Source organism: Chelonia mydas, chromosome 4 (genome assembly GCF_015237465.2).
Source record: "Chelonia mydas isolate rCheMyd1 chromosome 4, rCheMyd1.pri.v2, whole genome shotgun sequence".
Classification (NCBI taxonomy): domain Eukaryota; kingdom Metazoa; phylum Chordata; order Testudines; family Cheloniidae; genus Chelonia; species Chelonia mydas.
The window spans coordinates 53,604,299-53,624,595 of NC_057852.1; the positions used below are offsets into that span (position 1 = coordinate 53,604,299).

At 38.9% G+C, this 20,297-nt stretch overlaps 1 protein-coding gene across 2 annotated transcripts in view; it reads right to left on the minus strand.

Moving 5' to 3' along the window:
• The window catches only part of INPP4B (inositol polyphosphate-4-phosphatase type II B), a 292,155-nt gene that overhangs the window by 73,211 nt on the left and 198,647 nt on the right, over positions 1–20,297 (minus strand). For both annotated transcript variants that reach the window (XM_043545736.1, XM_043545737.1), the window contains 3 exons: positions 6,411–6,583; positions 5,687–5,810; positions 2,588–2,705 (listed from right to left, as the gene is read on the minus strand). In XM_043545736.1, the coding sequence (XP_043401671.1) occupies positions 2,588–2,705; positions 5,687–5,810; positions 6,411–6,583 (415 nt within the window). The remainder of the gene's footprint in view (positions 1–2,587; positions 2,706–5,686; positions 5,811–6,410; positions 6,584–20,297) is intronic.

The following is a 20,297-nucleotide window of genomic DNA, read 5'->3' on the forward strand; positions in this document are numbered from 1 at the left end:
GCAAGAAGACAACAATCATTGTAATCCAAAGCACTCATTTGAGACTAATTTACTATAGCTTTACCGGTTTGGTTTAAATAAGGTATAGTAATAAAACAAAATCTTTCTTTGCTATGTAATTTACTTTTTCCTTTATGGCTGGATTCAATGTAGACAGGCTTAGTGGATTTGATTTGGGTTATACAACTACATTTCCCAGTGAGTGGAAGGCTTAGCATAAAAATTAAAGGACAATTTTGGCAAGAGAACAAGTGTGTATAAACTGGTCATGAATAAATTTAGCTTTGAAATTAGGTTTCTAACCATCAGAGGAATGAGGTTCTGGAACAGCCTTTCAGAGGTTGTTTGCCCCTACTATTCCTAACTAGTTTAAAGATAGAGCTCCATAAACTAATGTACGGCATTATGTGCGGGGTTGCCTGTGATAGCAGGTGACTAGATTTAATGACCCAGGAGGTCACTTCCAGTCCTGTGTTCCTAAAAATCATTACAAAATTTTAGCATTTAATACAGTCTCTTGCAACAAAAAAACTAGGTTGTTCAAGAGAACAACAATAAATCACAACAGCACATTTAGGTATTAATGATTTAAATTTGGGGATTATCTATTTAATTTTACTAGTCTTGCACCTTAACCATGCAGCGATTACAAAAAAAACTAGTTGAAAGTTTTTATAATAAACTACCCTCTCATGCCTCAAATTTCATGTATATAATAAAAAAAAATTACCAAGGAATTTTTAAAAATACCACTTTTTTTTTTTAACTACTTTTGCTTATAACAACCCTTTAAGCATGTGAAACTGAACACTGTTTCCTGAAAGATGTTTTGGGGCTGCAGCACACATTGGATCTGTGATGTTTGGATTGACTTGTTTTCACACATAAAACTGAGTACCTAAGCATCTCCCTGCAAAGCAAATTACCAGATAATACTCTGACTTTGCAAGCTTTATAACAAAAAGAGGTAAATGAATTTTCTGTCTAGCAGCTCTGCATTGTCCCTGTAAGTTTCATTTTAGAGACCTCTATTATATAAGACTAACCAAAAAAAGGATAAAAGTTAGTCAGAAAATATTTTTTTTACAGTCATCAAAAAATTGTTAGATTTTGACCCTACTTTTGCTCTTTACATTTAACCTCCTATGCCTCTGATCAATACTGTGTCATCACATCTCTAACAGGAATGGGGCTCAGCAGAGGTAAAGCTTCCTTTTAATAAACTGATACCACCCATGTCATTCAGTGATTCACTCACCAGTAAGTGTAGTATAGTAATGATAGCCAGTAAGTCCTCTTCCTGACAGCTGTCTCTTCTATCCATCCATAATGCCACAGGCATCTTAAAGCCCATGTCTATTTCAAAACCTGGACCTCCTAGCATGACAGTTCAATCAGCAGCAGTAATGGTACCAAGCCAGTAACAGTGGCTGTTGGATTTTTCAAGACTTTTGATGGGAACGTTTACAAAGGACATATTTCTTCTGTTCAGGGTCTACTTTATATACCATAATTTTTCTTAATTATTCCTGATGTTTTCCCATCATGCTCTGACCTTCCTGGCTATTTATTTCAATCCCTTCTCAGAAAATGCACAGTATGAGAATGAATTGTCAGGAATAATAAAGAAAAATAGCAGTGAATGCCCACTCCTTCCCCCAACCGCGGCAATGCATCTTTTCTAAAAAGTTGCTGCTTTTAGCTGAATTTAATTTACTGTCATCTTAAGAATTATAGCACTCTTAAGGAAATCATTCCTGCACAAGTAACAACATTTGAAGTTTTAGACTAGGCTAACAACAAAGAAAAAAAGTTCATCACAGGCAAACTATCCTTTTCAATCCCTGTATGTCACAGACACTATTTCTGTATTTAATTTATGTACTAAATTTAAGTACTACTTCTTTGAGAAGCAAAGCGCACTAGTATTTAAAGCACAGGTAGGGATTAAAAATATCTGTTTTTACAACCAGCTCTGCCCCAAATGTCCTGTATGATCTTAGGCAAATCATGTAGGTTCAATTTTTCAGAATTTTGGGTCATCTTAATTTTGGGTTCCCAGTTGAGAGATGCTTCAGGTCAGATCTTCAGAGATGCAGCGCCACATCGCCACAGAAGTGAATGGAAATGGAGTGCTCAGCTCCCCTGAAGACAAGGCCTCCAGTGTTTCAAACTGGGCCCCTGTGTTGAGACAACCAAACTTAGATGCCACTTTTGAAAATTTTGGCCCTGACCTCTCTGTGCTTCAATTTCCGTGTATATAAAAATGGATAACACCAAGTACACAACTCACAGGGACACTGTGAGAATTAATATGTATTAACATTTGTAACTTTGAGATCCTCAGCTGAAAATACAAAGAAATTACACTAGAAAGTACAAAGCATTATTACCTTTTATAGGCTCTTTAGGACATTACTACCTTTACAGGCCCTCTATTCACTCTTCAGATAAGTTACATTTATAGCATTTCCCACATAAGGGAACACAGGAAAAAGAAAAACATTGAGTTTCCACTTGATTTTACTGGCACAAGTGAAAGCTACACGTCTCTGGGCTTGTGCTTCAAGAAATGGACAACACTTACCGCCTTCCAGTTATTACAGGCAAGAAGTCATTGGATTTGGCTTCAATTATTTTAAACATTACTTTCTGTAAATCTGAAATGCCCACAGCCATATCTTCTAGCATCCCAATTTCCTCACCTGTACAGAAAAATTACAAAAGATGTTAACAGATGCAGACATGACTGGCTAGCTAGTGTCTATTCCTGAAAAGGTGCTAGTATGATAATAAGTGTAATACATTTCAAAGCGGAGTGACTAAAGTTACTCTACTAAATTCACATTTAAGGCATCTAAATAAAAATAGTAGAGACCTTTCTGCCCCCTCTGACCTTACTAGTATTTGTGAGTGTTGGGTACTTTTGAAAATCAGGTCATTACATTCAAGGGACACAACTTTACGGCAGACAGGTTTCAAAATTTTGCCCATATTGACAAGCCCTTTAAAAACTTTTCTGCTCTTGGAGGGCAAAGATTTTGAGTATTATAATGGGTGCACCTCTGACAAACTTGACCCAGAGAGCCCCTTATACTGAGGTAGTTTTGTAGTGCGGGACAGACAGTAAAACTTGATTTTGGGAATGGCAAAGGGCTGCATTGATACCAACTGTCCCTACTTAAGTGGGATAGTTGCTATTTTCAGAAAAAACAACTCGGCCTGACTGAAAAAAATCCATCCTCTTCAGTGCACTTCAAAGTGTGTTGCAATTTTTCTCTCCATATGTCCCACTTAATAGCTATCAATGTTGGCATCTGTGATTCAGAAACCTCTTGGTGCCAAATGGCAGAGGGCCCGGGGTATGTAGGGTTACAGGGTTCACCTAAAGGGGTCATGTAAGGTCTCTACTGAAAGTCTGTGTCACCGTGGTCATCATAATCATTAGGAAATGTATATGCAGATAATATATAAAAAGACATGTGTGTGTGTATAAATATGGGAAATTATGTTCTTAAGACCTTGTAGTTAAAGGGAAGTCACTCAAAGGTACAATGCCTGGAGAAAAACTTCTCCATACAGGAGATGGGAGACACTCATCTCCCTAGCTAACTACTGAGTACTGAGTGTCTTGTGGTAAGGTCTTGCTAATGAAGACCCTGCAAGGACTTCAAAAGAAAATCATCAGGAAGAGGTAAACAGTGGGGTATGAGGGGGGAAGGGATTATCCTATTTTCAGTTGAAAATCAAAGGTATGGTCTGGTTATCTAGTGGTGAAAAAAGATGCTCTGGCATCCTTCACCAAGGAAATAAACTGACAGTGGGTTTGTTTCATGAAAAAGGGATCTCAGTCAGGCTTGGCTGAAATCACTGGGAAGAACTTTGGGTGAGATAAACTTCTTTATACAGGAGAACAACCTATTAGTTAAGTTTAGGCCACACAAAGCACATTACGATTTTGTTTCGTATGTAATCCTTTGTTTCTAACATTTCTGTTTGCTATCAAATGAATCTGCTATCCTTTGTTAAATAAACCTGTACCTGCTTTCTCTATAAATAAATCTAAGTACTGTGTGTTAAGCAAAGCTGTGTTCTAAGGTGAACTAGTAAGCTGTGGTGTACTCTGTCACAGCATCTATGAAGCCGTTGGGAATTTAAATAGTTTAGCGCTATCTTCACATCACAAAGACTGACATGTAATTTCCAGAAATACTGACTGGCTGTAGATTATAGATTTAGTAGGTACACCTCTACCCCGATATAACGCGACCCGATATAACACGAATTTGGATATAACGCGGTAACGCAGTGCTCCAGGGGGGCGGGGCTGTGCGCTCCGGTGGATCAAAGCAAGTTCGATATAACGCAGCTTCACCTATAACACGGTAAGATTTTTTGGTTGCCGAGGACAGCGTTATATTGGGGTAGAGGTGTATTTAAATTGGGTAGCTGGGTTATTTGTATAAACCAATTATTTGGGTCTGGCTAAACACTTGTGCTAGTATAGTTTACAGTACTAATATAGTTTACAGATTTGTGTCCATTTATTCTTTTACGTAGAGACTGTCCGGTTTGGCCAACGTACATGGCAGAGGGGCATTGCTGGCACATGATGGCATATATCACATTGGTAGATGTGCAGGTGAACGAGTCCCTGATGGCATGGCTAATGTGATTAGGTCCTATGATGGTGTCACTTGAAAAAATATGTGGACAGAGTTGGCATCAGGCTTTGCTGCAAGGATAGGTTCCTGGGTTAGTGTTTTTGTTGTGTGGTGTGTGGTTGCTGGAGAGTATTTGCTTCAGGTTGGGGGGCTGTCTGTAAGGGAGGACTGGTCTGTCTCCCACGATCTGTGAGAGTGAGGGATCATTTTTCAGAATAGGTTGTAGATCTCTGATGAATAAATGGACACAAATCTGACATCAGGAATCATAACATTCAAAAACCAGTAGAAGAACACTTCAACCTCTCTGGCCACTCAGTAAAAGATTTAAGGGTGGCAATTCTGCAACAGAAAAGCTTCAAAAACAGACTCCAATGAGAAATTGCTGAGCTTGAATTAATATGCAAACTAGATACCATTAACTTGGGTTTGAATAGAGACTGGGAGTGGCTGGGTCATTACACATATTGAATCTATTTCCACATGTTAAGTATCCTCACACCTTCTTGTCAACTGTCTAAATGGGCCATCTTGATTATCACTACAAAAGTTTTTTTCTCCTGCTGATAATAGCTTATTTTAATTAATTAGCCTCTTACAGTTTGTATGGCAAATTCCACCTTCTCTGTATGTATATATATATCTTCTTACTATATGTTCCATTCAGTGCATCTGATGAAGTGGCCTGTAGCCCACGAAAGCTTATGCCCAAATAAATTTGTTAGTCTCTAAGGTGCCACAAGTACTCCTGGGTTTTTTTTGTGGATACAGACTAACACGGCTGCTACTCTGAAACCTGAAAAAAATAGATTACTATAATTTATTATGCTGAATTGACATACAGTACTATATCAATGGCTTTAACTGTGCTATTGTATGGAAGCCTGCTGTTTTGTATTAGGGTTAATATTTGTTGATTCAATAAGCCAAATTACTGAATGAAAGATAAAATAAGAACCTACTGGATGAACTTCTTGGTTTGTAAAAAATACTAAGCAATGTTGTTGCAGGGCAATACTTACTATAAGTGCTGAGAAGTCCTTCATATTGAACAATTAACCCAACAATATGAAGCTGCTGTAGGAAGCCTTGATCATGTAAACTTGTGTGCAGTTTGATTATAAACCCACAGACCAATCCAGCAAGCTAAAAAACCAACAACAACAAAAACAGATTAATTAGTGTAATCTAAGAGTTTCATATCTATGTTTGCTATTTTTCTACAGGATACAGGTTGTACTTTGGTGACTGAGGAACAAGATGGAAATACCTGTTTGGTGAATATTTATCATCTCAATTGTATATTATGGTATTTTGTAGGGTAACATATACATAAAATATATGGATCTCATTCTGACCTTAAATTGGTTTTACACCCATGAAACTTCATTGACTTCAAGTTGGGTTATTTCTGATTTACACTGCTGTAACTGAGATCAGAAAGATGCCCTTAAGTCTATTAATATTTAAGGCTGAGGTTTTCAAAGGAGCCTAGGTAATTAGGCACCCAACTCCTATTTAAATTCAATGACATTTATTCATTTAAGTCCTTTGAAAACCCAACCTAAATCAATTAATTGTTCATCATAGTACAGAACATTAAATTGAATGAATTAACACAAATGAAGAAGTTGTGTTCCGTTAAAAGAAATGGCGAATACCTGCATGTATGCCATGATTAATTACAATCATGTAAATAATAAACAGTAATCACAAAAGAAAAACAGTGACTCAAGAAGCACCTACTGCTTGACTAAAGACGATGTCTCTTCTTAGGGTCAGCATCAAATGCTGTGGCAAGCCACATGCAAGTTCCTGAAGTAGAACAAAAGTCATTGATTGCTTTGCCCTTGTCACCACCTCTCCCATGCAGTCCTTGAGTGTAATTACGAGGGGATAAAGCTTCTCATACCAGTCACCTGGAACAATAAAGAACATGAAGACTAGTTATACTGTAGACAAATCTATAGATAAAAGCTTCTTCTCAGGGGACAGAGAAGTTGGCAGTGGCTGTGTAGATCCTCCAGTCCTTCCAACCCCATTTTAACCATTATGTTAGAGCAGGCTCCATGGAATGGTTATATTGGGAAAAAGATTAATCTCTCTTCCTTCCCCTTGTATACCTCCCCTGTGTCTAACCTACATACTCAGGGTGGGAGCTGGGACTAGATTTGACCCAAAGCAAATACTCCTGTATAAATCTAACTGCCATATTTACTTGTGTTCTTATTTCCATAGTACTATAGTTATTCATAGCTCTGTACAAAACATGTGGGAAGGCATGGGGCTAGATGTGTAAATTGTTATAGCTCACTTTAAGTTCATGGAACTATGACTGAAAAAACTTAAATATAGCACCAATCTATAAAAAGGGATATAAAGACAATCTGGAGAATTACAGACCAGTCAGTTTAACTTCAGTACCTGGAAAGATAATGGAGCAAATAATTAAGCAATCAATTTTCAAACACCTAGAAAATAATAAAGTGATAAGTAACAGTCAGCATGGATTTGTCAATAACAAATCATGTCAAACCAACCTAATAGCTTTCTTTGACAGGGTAACACGCCTTGTGGCTAGAGGGGAAGAGGTAGATGCGGTATATCTTGACTTGAGAAAGGCTTTTGATACTGTCTCAGATGACCTTCTCATAAACAAACTAGGGAAATACAACCTATGTGGAGATACTATAAAGTGGGTGCATAACTGGTTGGAAAACTGTTCCCAGAGAGTAGTTATCAATGATTCACAGTCAAGCTGGAAGGGTATATGGAAAGGGGACCCGCAGGAATCAGTTCTGGGTCTGGTTCTGTTCAATATCTTCATCAATAATTTAGATAATGGCATAGAGAGTACACTTATAAAGTTTGCAGACAGTACTAAGCTGGGAGGGATTGCAAGTGCATTGGAGGATAGGATTAAAATTCAAAATTATCTGGACAAACTGTGGAAATGGTCTGAAGTAAATAGGATGAAATTCAGTAAGGACAAATGCAAAGTACTCAGTTTAGGAAGAAACGATCAGTGGCACACATACAAAATGGGAAATGACTGCCCTCGAAGGAATACTGTGGAAAAGGATCTGGGGGTCATAGTGGATTACAAGCTAAATATGAATCAACAATGTAACACTGTTGCAAAAAAAAGTGAATATCATCCTGGGATGTATTAGCAGGAGTGTTGTAAGAAAGACACGGGAAGTCATTCTTCTGCTTTACTCCACACTGATTAGGCCTAATCTGGAGTATTATGTCCAGTTCTGGGTGCCACATTTCAGGAAAGATGTGGACAAATTGGAGCGAGTCCAGAGAAGAGCGACAAAAATGATTAAAGGTCTAGGAAACATGACCTATGAGGGAAGATTGAAAAAATTAGGTTTGTTTAGTCTGGAGAAGAGAAGACATGATAACAGTTTTCAAAAACATAAAAGGCTGTTACAAGGAGGAGGGAGAAAAATTGTTCTCCCTTAACCTCTGAGGAAAGGACAAGAAGCAATGGGCATAAATTGCAGTAAGGAAGGTTTAGGTCGGACATTAAGAAAAGAATCTTAACTGTCAGGGTGGTTAATCACTGGAATAAATTGCCCAGGGCGGTTATAGAATCTCCATCATTGGAGATTTTTAAGAGTAGGTTAGACAAACACCGTCAGGGATGGTTTAGATAACACTTAGTCCTGCCATGAGTGCAGGGGACTGAACTAGATGACCTCTTAAGGTCCCTTCCAGTCCTACGATTCTAGGATTCCTAACGATTCCTGAGCTGCTCATTCGTACCCTTAGGGAACTCTCCAGGTGGTCCAATAAACACTGGGATTGTCTTTTGACAATTCACACCAGCTGAGAATGTGCTCCTCATTCCTGCACTGAAGAGTTTATAATCCAAGTTATACAGAGCTGAACAAATACAGTTTAGTTGTGAGAGTGGGAGCTGCCCACATCTGACAGGAGATCAGCCTTGGAAGGCAAGGAAAAGAAGCAGCTGGGTGCAGTATTAGCATTAGTCATTCTTCTCTATCTTTTTTGAACTTCTCTCTATTTCTTTGTTTTGGATATTTAAGGATAATAAAATGACTTTTGGAATTATCTGAAGGACAGATGTTGGTGATGAAAATAACTATGTATCACAAATATTCTGAAATATATTATGATGTGTTATTAAAATGCATATTAAAAATAAATGATTTTCAAATAATGAAATACTTTTAAAAATGGAACGCTTGAGTGAAATAAAAAGGAATACAATGAACATATCTAGTGATGGATGAAAACTGGAATCATTTATCCAAACTGGGCCCATCACTACTCCACATTTGGACTTTGCAGGTTTTAATAAAATTTGATCTGCATCCAAACCACCCAGGGTTTGCCTAATCTCTAATATATCACACCAAGATTCACCCTCGTCAGGAATCTGTCCCATTTTCACCACCTTACCTTAAGAATTCAGATGTGTAGAAAACACCAAGATTATACAGCGTGTGACAGACTGAATAATGTACAGCAAGCCACCATATTTGCTGTGGATCGGTGTTATTAAGGATCACAGACTTAATGAAAATATGTTCCATTTAAATATTTAAATTAAGTTGGAGATAATGGCAAATTGTTTCAAGTAACATTCCAAGCCAGACCAGTGAAGGACTAATTAACACTGGAAAGGCACTTCAGGCAAGGGAAGACAGAGTTGTCCTGTGGGGAAGTTAATTTAGACTTTGATTTGAAAAGATATACACAGGAACTAAATTCTGACCAAAGTGTATGTTACAAGTAGGGAACTCTGAAGGATAAAATAACCTTTTGAAATGCTAGGTTGCAGGAGGTAGGAAATAATTATGAGGCCAGGGCAGTCATCTAGTGATCTGGATTTCTTGATAAACTGAGCCCATTCAAACAAAATGTGTTTTAATAAAACCAAATGAAAAGTTATACATCTGAGAAAAAGGAATGCAGGTCATACCTATTGAGCTTGTGACTGTATCCTGGAAAGCAGTGACTCTGAAAAGGATTTAAGGGTCACAGTGGACTAGGAACTGAACATGAGCACCCAGGGCAGTGCTGTGGCAAAAAGTCCAGTGTGATCGCTGGAGATATATACAGAGGAGTAGTTAGTAGGAGTAGGGAGGTGATTATATCTCTGCATATGACATTGGTGAGATGGAGACTGAAATGCTGTGTACAGTTCTGATGTCCACATTTTTACAAGGATGTTGAGAAATTGGAGAGGGTGCAGAGAAGACCCACAAAAATGATTGAAGGTCTAGAGAAAATGCCTTACAATGAGAGATTTAAAGAGCACAATCTGTTTAGCTTATCAAAAAGATTGAAAAGTGACTTGATTAGTGTGTAAGTACCTTCACAGGGAGAAAATACCAAGCGCTAACAAACTCAGCAATCCAATGGAGAAGGTCATAACAACTGACAGCTAGAATTCAGACTAGAAATTAAGCGTAGATTTAAACTATGATGGTAATTAACTATTGGAACAAACTGCTAAGGTAAGTAGTGATGGATTCCCCATCTCCAGATGTCTTCAAATCAAGACTGGATGCCTTTCTAGTTCAAACAGGAATAACTTAGGGGAAAGCTCTATGGTCTGTTTTATGCAGGAGGTCAGACTAGATTATCACAGTTGTCCCTTCTGGCCTTACATTCTATAACTCTATGAAGATATGATTTAGCCAAACGCTACATAAGTTATTGGGCTCAATACAGGGGTAACTGAAAGAAATGTAAAGACAAACAGTAAGTCATGCTAGATGATCTGGTCCCTTCTGGCCTTAAACTCTATGAATCTATGAAATAAAACTCAGAGTGGTAGCTGTGTTAGTCTATATCAGCAAAAAGAAGGAGGAGAACTTGTGGCACCTTAGAGACTAACAAATTTATTTGGGCATAAGCTTTTGTGGGCTACAGCCCACTTCATTAGCCCACGAAAGCTTATGCACAAATAAATTTGTTAGTCTCTAAGGTGCCACAAGTACTCCTCATTCTTTTTGCTGAAATAAAACTGTTTGCCCAGGAAAGCAAACACAATAATGAATGAGACTGGAACACACAGCACATACTGTGCCAGAGAAGTCATTCTGTATGTGATAAGAACTGAGTTTATTGTCATAGTATTAATATGAAGGATGCTTGAATGCCTGATATGATAATAAGCAAGGTCACACCTGGCCAGATTAAAGTAGCCTCAAAAGTATAATGGACATTCATCCTATTTCAAGAGATAAAAGATTGGTAATGTCTACACTGCAGCTGGGAGTGAGCCTGTCAACTTGGGCAGACAGACTCGCACTAGTGGGGCTTGAGCTAGCACACTAAAAATAGCAGCGTGGGCATTCTGGCTTGGGCTGGAGCTCAGGCTCTGAAGCCTAGAGGGTTGGGTGGGCTTGAGAGCCTGAGCCGCGACATCCACATTGTTATTTTTAGTGCTCTAGTTCAGTTCTGTCCATCTCCGCTGGGAGACTCACTTTCAGCTGTAGTGTAGACATACCCCAAGACAGTGGTTTTAAAACTTTTTTTCTGGGGACCCAGTGGAAGAAAATTGTTCATGCCCGTGACCCAACGGAGCTGGGGATGAGGGGCTTGGGGTGCAGGAGGGGGTTCCGGGTTTGGGGGAGCTCAGGCCTGGGGCAGGAGACTGGGGCTCGGGCAGTTCCTGGTCAGCGATGCAGTGGGGTCCTAAAGCAGGCTTCCTGCCTGTCCTGGCACTGCAGACAGCGCTGTGCCCCAGAAGCAGCCAGGAGCAGGTCCGGCTCCTAGGCAGAGGTACGCAAGCGGCTCTGCGCAGCTCTCGCCTTCAGGCACCACCCCCCACAGCTCCCATTGGCCGGTTCCCAGCCACTGGGAGTGTGGAGCCAGTGCTTGGGGCAGTGGTAGCTCGTGGATCCCCATGGCGCCCCTGCCTAGGAGCTGGACCTGCTGCTGGCTGCTTCCGGGGCAAGCACGGTCTCAGAACAGGTAGGAACTAGCCTACCTTAGCTGGGCTGTAGCTAGGGACTGTAGGCCTCTATCATCTGTGTTCAACGTACAGTAAGTAAAGAAAGGATATTACTTAATAGCATACTTTTCATCTCTTTACTTAATGAAAGGTCCCAAATACACTCTGCAAATACATACACATAGAAGAACCCTAATTTTGTGAATAATCCCAATACCTTCAGAAGTGTGAGTTTATATAATCAGATTTGCCCTGATTATAGCATAGAGTTGGCTCAGCAGAAAAGGAGAGGAGGGGCGAAGTCTTCCAGGGAGCTTCAGTCTTGCAAAACTCATAAATGCTGCAGGACTGACACTTGGCTCCTAGGGAGCTCACAAGCATCACACAACTGTATCTCCCACAAGCCTTAGGGACGTCACAAGAGTGGATCTTAACTCAGTGCAGCCCTATGGAAAATAACTACACTCCAGTCAACACAGACTTTTCAGCTGAAGAGACTTCAGACATGCACACGACATTTAACTTACCACCAAAACAAAGTCACTTCTGAGATTGACAGCAACAGTTGTTCAAGAGTACACAGCAACCTATACCCAACTGAAATTTCATTGTGAATAGACAGAATTCTAATTATTCAAACTGAACTTTATGCTGGACAACAGAATAAAACTCCTCACTCTTGTTAATGTTGGGAGTACTTTACGTTAATACCTACATCACTATACTAATTAATAAAGTACTTTTTAAGATCTAAAAGCATGGATTCTCCTCAATTATCAGAAGTGCTTAAAACCTTGGTTTTATATCTCATACAAAAGATGGCACCACACTCATGAATGTCATGATAATCATTGGAGATTCAGTAATTGGAACCTCTCTCTAGATCTAGTAATGAACCAAAACCACTTCTTGCAGCACGCACCTGGGCAGTCTCTGGACATCTCCCTACAACTGTGTTTGTCATGTCATCGCCCACACAGTGATGAAAACAGGACATGCCTGATTAATTAACTTGATCTCTGAGAGTTGACCTTGTATATTGAATAAACAAGGGATTCATAGGATCATTTTCTTTTTTTTTAAATCAAAAATTCTCACACTGAATATCTAAAAATGTCTCAATTCCTGTTGAATTTTTAAGTTCCACAAACACTATGAAATGCCAGCAAAATTACCCATCAAAATATTTATATCACTTACAATATACATCTGTTTAGTTATTTTTTAAAAAGCAGTTTTCCAAAATCTCTAGGCTCACTACATTTAGCCTGATGATCTAGGAGAAACACATTCAGTTTTGGACAATACTAGAATGTTATTCTAGAATATAAACAGAATTGCTTTTTTCCTGCAGGGTACAAGATAAAATTATTCAAACTGAACTAAATTACTTGTGCCAATCATCTGATTGATTGTTTACACTGAACTTTTTGTTCATTCACTCAACACAGAATATGTTTAATGTCCAGTAGGTGGAGCTAGAAAATAAGTCTGAAACAGGATTGCATTATCACTTATCATTCCCCATTATAAAATTAGAATAGCCCTTTACGTTTAGAAACTAGAGAATTTACCCATTGAAGAATAAAGTCTCATATTTATTTTTAGTTTTTTTAAAAACAAAGATTCGTTCTTGAATAAGTACCAGACTGCCTGGCCTGGAGACACCAAAGGTAACAGCAGTACAAGCGTCCCCCTTATGCCCTGTTAATATGCCTCTAAGGGCAGTCTCCATGATCATTCAACCCTTGGCATCTCTTAAAAACACCAAAAAAGGATGCCAGTTATGATGGTGGATTTTCAAGTGCAGAAATTTTTCACTAGAAACTGAACTGAGTTCACCAGCTAATTCCATATAGATTTCTGAACAGCCATCAGAAACAATTTTGGTAGCCACTGCATTGGGCCTGATTTGAATCAAGAGGTGAAAAACTCCGTATCCTATTACCAGTCTCAGGAGCCTTCCAGTCTCACGTACAACCGTATTTTAGTAGGATTTATATACACAGTTCATATCAATTTTAGCACAAGTTGTGCTTGTCAATACCCAGTGGACCAAGCTGTGTCACACACACACACCTCTGAGTGTAAACTGTACACGACCACAAGATATTAATCTCATTTATATTCTCAATTTTCAATCCAAACACACACACAAGGGCTAAAAGTGAAAGGTGAATTCAGCTTTTTAGCTCTAAATAGTACGTTAAGACCATTCACTCAGAAACAACTAGATATTTTTATTTTCAGTGTTTGTGTGCACTGGTAATGGCAGTACCTGGTAATGGCAGTTGCAGTCAGTGCTGTTGCTCCTTCAACCTCTGCTTTCACTTCATACTTTTTACGATACTTAAAAAGCGTTATTTTGGTTAGCTAACTGCTTAACAAGCTGAGGAAGTTGAGGGTAACTTGCCAGAAATTTAACCATTTTAAAAACTGACAAAGCTATGCTCAAATAATATTTTTAAATTCACCTATGAATTTTGTGCTTTTGCACAATGAGCTCTTTACTGCTGTTAGGCTGCTTTTGGGAACCAAGGTCTATATGATTTATATGAACACCCCTCCCGCCCCCACACTATACTTTGGAGTTTATTACAGAGTTCAGCACACTTGGCTAGAGTATAACTGTCTCATATCTGAGAGCATGTCTACGTTGCAATAAAACACATGTGGCTGGGCTGTGTCAACTGCCTTGGGCTCCTGGGGGCTCAGACTATGGGGCTATAACATTGCAGTGTAGATGTTCGGACTCCCTCAGCGCTCTCATGGGGCCCCAGAGTCCAGGCTGAGTCTGAGCATCTACACTTCAATTTTATAGCCCAGTGAGCCCGAGTCAGCGGACACAGGCCAGCAGCAGGTGTTTTATTGCAGGGTACACACACCCTGAGGGGCTTTACGGGAGTACTTTATGAAGAGAAAACACTTTTGTTTGAGAGCATGAGCCAGATTCAGCCTTACGTTCTGATGTCTTATGTAGTCATAAGTTAGGGTATTGGGAGAAGCCGTGAGAAGAATGCAGTGGTGGAAGGTCCCCACAGCTTCCCCTCTGTCACAGAGGCTGCAGTCAGACAGCACATTTTCAAACTGCGTGCTGCTGTCCTGGAGGGGGCATGGCCTGGAAAGCCAGAAGGCAGTCTTGACTGAGAACACCTCCGAGTCAGTCTGCAGCAGAGCAGTGTGGCTACTGTGGAATCCTGATTACAACTTAAAGCTGCACTTTCCTAGTGGAATTCCTAAGGGAACGAAGTGGTGGAAACTACCGCTTCCCAGACCAGTTGTGCGTACTAAGCACAAATACTGACCCTTCAGACTAATACAAGGAAGATATTCACAGCAAAAGTAAAGGCTTGATAGAAGTCAGGCACCTAGGGCCATGTAAAAAAAACAAAAACATGTCCACGATTGCGGGCCAAATTTGTTTGCGCAATTACCATGACTGTATGTGCAAATGGTCTGTCTGGCATTCAGCTGGGAATTTCTGCATCCCAATACCCAAGTTGCATGTGCACAGTGGTAATTTCTCATAGAAATTAGGCACACTACATCTGGATATATGCTTTTGGGTATGGTCATAGATTCGTGACCTTTTCAAAATCAGGCCCGCTGTGTGCACAGACTGACTGAGCCCTTTAATAAGAACTGAAATATACTAGCAGTGAGCTAGCAAAACCCCACACTTCTCTCTTACTTTTCCCAGCAACATACTTAGTGGATTCAGATGCGGCTAATGCTATCTTTGCTGTCAAAGACCATATACTCCTTTCTGTAAAGGGAGTGAAAATGCTACAGACTTCTGTGGCTTTCAACTGCCTCAAAATTAAAATGGTATGAAATTAAAAACCAGGAGAGTTGAATGACAACAGAAAGCAGAAGGAAGTGGGAGCTATGATAAAGAAAAGGTAACTGGGCTGTACACTATGAGTAATTTCACTATATGCTCTATCTAATCTCTTTCACTTTTATTTACATGAACTATGTAAATAAACGTCTCGGAGACAGGATATGAAATAGGTCAAAGGACATAATGAAGGAACAAAAAGTGCTGTCTTAATATCCAAAATTAAACAGGTTAGATATCATCCAGTGTCTCAAGGGAAGAAGCAGAAAAAACATGCTTCACATGCTACCAAATAATGAACCCTCTTCGACCAAAGTTTATTATGAACATGATACAAATAATTATTCTCAGGTAAACGTCTTAAAAAGAGAGTTCAGAAATCTTATTTATCATGGTTCAAATATTTTACATATTAGTACTATAAAATTACAGTTAATTTCTTCCTCTTTCCAATGAGGACTTTGAGCTAGGTTTAACTCAAAGACAGTACCTAAGCCCTTTGGAAAGGGGCCATGTCTTATCACATATTTGTGCAGCATTTAGCACAATGGGACCCAAATCCTGAGAAAGCCTCTGTGTATTACTGCAGTAAATATAATAAAATAATAACAGCTTCACCTCTTTGCTGTATGGAAAGCAGAAACTGCTGTAATGTTTATTTTAACTGCACAACTTTGATGCTGAAGTGGAACAATTTACAGTTTATGGAGATTGCTATTCTACTGCCAAAAACCTAAAATTTCCCATATAATCACAGTGATTAACAATGGATGCTGAAACCATCTGACAAAACACAAATATGAGTGTGCCCTCAGAAATCAGAAGCCATACAGAAAATAAATGAAGAAGGCTGATAACCAGAGATAGGAGGCGAGTCAAATCTAAAACACACAATAGAAAAGGGGGGTGAGTGGGGGGGGGGAGAAGGAATGAGAAAGACTAAAATAATGGATATGAGAGAGGAGTATATAAGGGCTGTGGAAATAGAAGAATAAAGGGGTTGCACAGGAAGACTACAGAAAAGGAGAGACAGGGAAGAGAAGACACACAGAAAAAGGAGAAACACAAGAGAAAAGTTTATGGAAATTTCCAAGCTCCTGCTCCTGAAAGTAGATGGTATCTGATGCTTGCAGAAAATACATTTTCACTGGGGAACTTTTATGCAGAAAACTATTTCCTTCAGGAAGAAAACTAAAAAGGGAACATGGCATGGTTTCAAACCCCCACCAGTTACTCTGTCACAGAGAAAGACACTGGTTCAGGTGCAGAAGCACCTGGTTCCCTAGAGCACATAATTACAAAAGTGCTCCAATCTAGAGCTGTGGGATCCCTCTCAATTTCAGTGATCTATCCTATCAGTCTGTCCACCTACAAACAGTAAGATCTACATAGGATGAATGTAGAATCCTGTGCTTGCATGAGAGCAAGCTACTGCATGGTACAGAGTGGTAACACTGAAATCCTTAAAAAAGGACTTTCACAGTTTGAGTACTATGAAATAAATGGGAAAATAAGAATTTAGTGTTATCAAGTAATTTTCCCTAGCAAAACACTGAAGCTTAAGAAACAATGTTCTCCCTTAAAATCCATCTTCTCTTTCTGCTTTATCCTGCAGTGAAATTATAATCCTGTGCTGATGACACCATAGTCTGTTACCTTGGAAACTGATATCTCAAATTCAGCCTTAAGAATATACTCAACAGTCAGACTGTAAGAAAAGATAGATTAAGGAGGGCATAAATCCTTGTTTGAAGGTAAGTATCTAGGAGAGGGAAAAAAACCAAAAGGCAAATGTATTCACATTTTAAAATTTAGGAAATTTCATACAATGGATATGTTATGCACCCTAAAATTCAGGAAATATATACTCAGAGGGTGCAAAGAAAGTGAAACCCTACCTTTTCACCCTTTGGGTATGTATTATGATGCAGTCCTTAATTACTGGAACACATCCTATTGCTCAGATAATCCAGTATATTATCATAATATTTTCTACAACCTTAGATACACAGGGGTAGAAGCCTGTAAGATTTTTTCCATTTTTAATACTTACACTAATGTTATGTCATAATAATCAAATATATCTTCATTGACTGTCCTTTTATATGATCAGTTCTCTTATCTATAAAGTACATATTTTAATAATCTGGTTATCACTTCACGTGGTATATAAATTTTCCTTTCCAGCGACAGCACAGCTTTTCTTATAGGGTCAATTTCAGGACTGAGCTAGTCGACTAGGAAGCTAACTGAGTTAACTGGGGACCTATGAATGCTGGTATTTTTACATTATTACTCAGTTTTGTTATGCTTAAGTTGTGGTACAACATGTAAGTAACATTCATTGAGAAATGTTCATATAAATGACTTTCATGGACTTTGTCTTGTATACACAAAATATACAGCACTCCAAGATATAAATGTATATTTATGGCTGTAAAATATCATGGTATTATGCTGGATTTCTTGAGAAATAGTATGACATCATGTAATGTAACCAAAGACTACACATACCCTAGGGAGCAGAATTAAAATTCAGTTTATCACCTTGACTGTGGCATTTCCTGACTTCTGCGTACATAACCATACATCTTTAATCTTCCACCTCACACTCAAAACAGAGAGAGAGAAAAAATCAGCTTTAGGCAGAGATCAGGCATGGAAAATTTTGGCCTCAAAAGGCAAAAGTTTCAGAACATTATCAGGAACTGAAAACAGGAAGGTATACTGGAGTCTATTACGCAACCTGAACTACACCAATTCTGTTCTCCAATACCTGAAAGCTTTCCACACTGTGGAGATAACTTTTTAAAGTAAGTTCTACAATAGGAAGCAACTTTCAAAACATTTCAGTTTCTAGGTCTACCCTCCCCAGCTCCATTTTAAGCCATCAAAATTTACTGCAGAAATGAAGCCACGCCTCCTGAAAAATAAAATATAACAAAATAAAGAACCTACAGTTTACAACAAAACAGATGTTGAAGAAATCAAAAAAAGGTCTTTAAAAGGCCACAATTCTGTTCTCACTGAAGTCAATTCATATGAACTTCACTGGGAGCATGGTCAGACCCTTAGTAAACATCTGAGAAGAAATAAGGGCAGAATTTAAAAAAAAAGAAGAATTTGCTTCATTGTCATAATTACTACAAGGTTTGTTTATTCGTGGCCTGTTTTTCAACTCTGGAAAAGATTTTATGAGCGGAACAAATTATGTCTCCTGTAATTTCCTCAGATTTAAAAAAAGTACTGTTGCTTAGCGTAGGACAATATCTTCATTTTGCTTGGGGAACATTTATCACATTTCTTAAATTCCTTTCAAGCTAAACATTTTTGGGGGAAGGTAATTCAAAGTAGTTTTGAATGTGAGAGATAAAGACTCTGATCAACTTTTCACATGTCTTTGTAAATTACGAGCCTGAATGTAAGCAAAGAGCACCTTTTGTCCCTTTGTTATAGCTAAAGGTACAATGTCACAGAAGAGACTAGTCAAATGCCTTTCAATCAGAGAGCACCACAGGGAAAATGTTCATGAGGCTTGAAAGAGCAAGGGAAAAATGGACTTTTAAAACTTATACTTCTCTAATTTCTTATTTTTGTGGACAGAGGACTTCCAAAACACATACACAAAGTTCTAAGTTTCTTTCAGTTAAGGTAAACAAAATTAAAGTAATGTAAAATCTTGCTCTACAGCCAAAATGATCCATGCCATGTGGAAAACAGATAGAGAACTGTACATATGTAACACACAGGTAGCATAACAGAGGCCTCATTTGCAAAACCAATCCAACATTCATTATTAAGAAATCTACTATTACTTCATGATGTTGAAGAAAACTAGTAAGAGTTAATTATCATCACAGGGGAGAGGGGAGAGAAAGAGGAACAGTTTGCCACAAGAACATCTAAGATTCAGTTTTGCTGTCTTTCTCAGACCCAGGACTGTTGAGTTTCCCCTCCTGAAGACAGTTTCAAACTGAAGACTATTTCTAGCTGATCTGTGAGATTTTGTACCTCACTCCAACGTACAAGGAACATTGTTCCGAATCCACATACTGTGCCCACACCCCACTCCCATAAATTATTACTGGAGAATAGACCAAAAAAGAATAGACCAAAGACTAAAAAATAGACCAAAAAATTGCCACCCATTCTCCTGACCTTGCAGCTGAGGTAGATTCTCACCTGCTATAGAGAGAAACTCACAGAAGCAAATGTAACAGGTAAGAAAATTTCCATCTCTTTACTGTAAAAAGTGACATACTTGAGAGTGACACATTTGATGCAGAAACTATGGATGCCAGTCTTGGCACAAATCTCTGGTATTGGTAAATAAGTTGGCCTTCCAGCAGAGCCAGCCCACAACATTTTGGCACCTGAGGTGGGGAGCTCAAATGACACCCCCATGCCCCCTCGCTTGGGCAAAAACTTTGAAAGGTCTCAATTCTGCCTTCTTCCTGTTCTACTCCTGTCATGGTACTGCTCTGCTACCTACCCCAATAAAGGAGAACTAACAACTTAAAATGCCTTGTTCAAAAATTTTAAGTAACACTTAACTTTCAAACACCTGAACAGCAAATGTAACTTTTCTTGTCTGCATAGTAAACACTGATATTTTTATCTGTTTGAATAATAAAAGTGGTGCTTTCTGTGCTTTCTTGGTTGCAAAAATTCGAACTGCTTCCTGCTGAAGGTACACAGTCTGGGTCAGCTCATGCTCTATTGAGATGGTTTCAAGGCCGACCAGCCTCTCCTGTGTCATTGTGGACCGTAGATGTGTTTTTATTAATTTCAGCTTGGAGAAGCTGCGTTCTCCACTGGCAACTGTTACAGGAAGCGTTGGAAGTATGCGCAG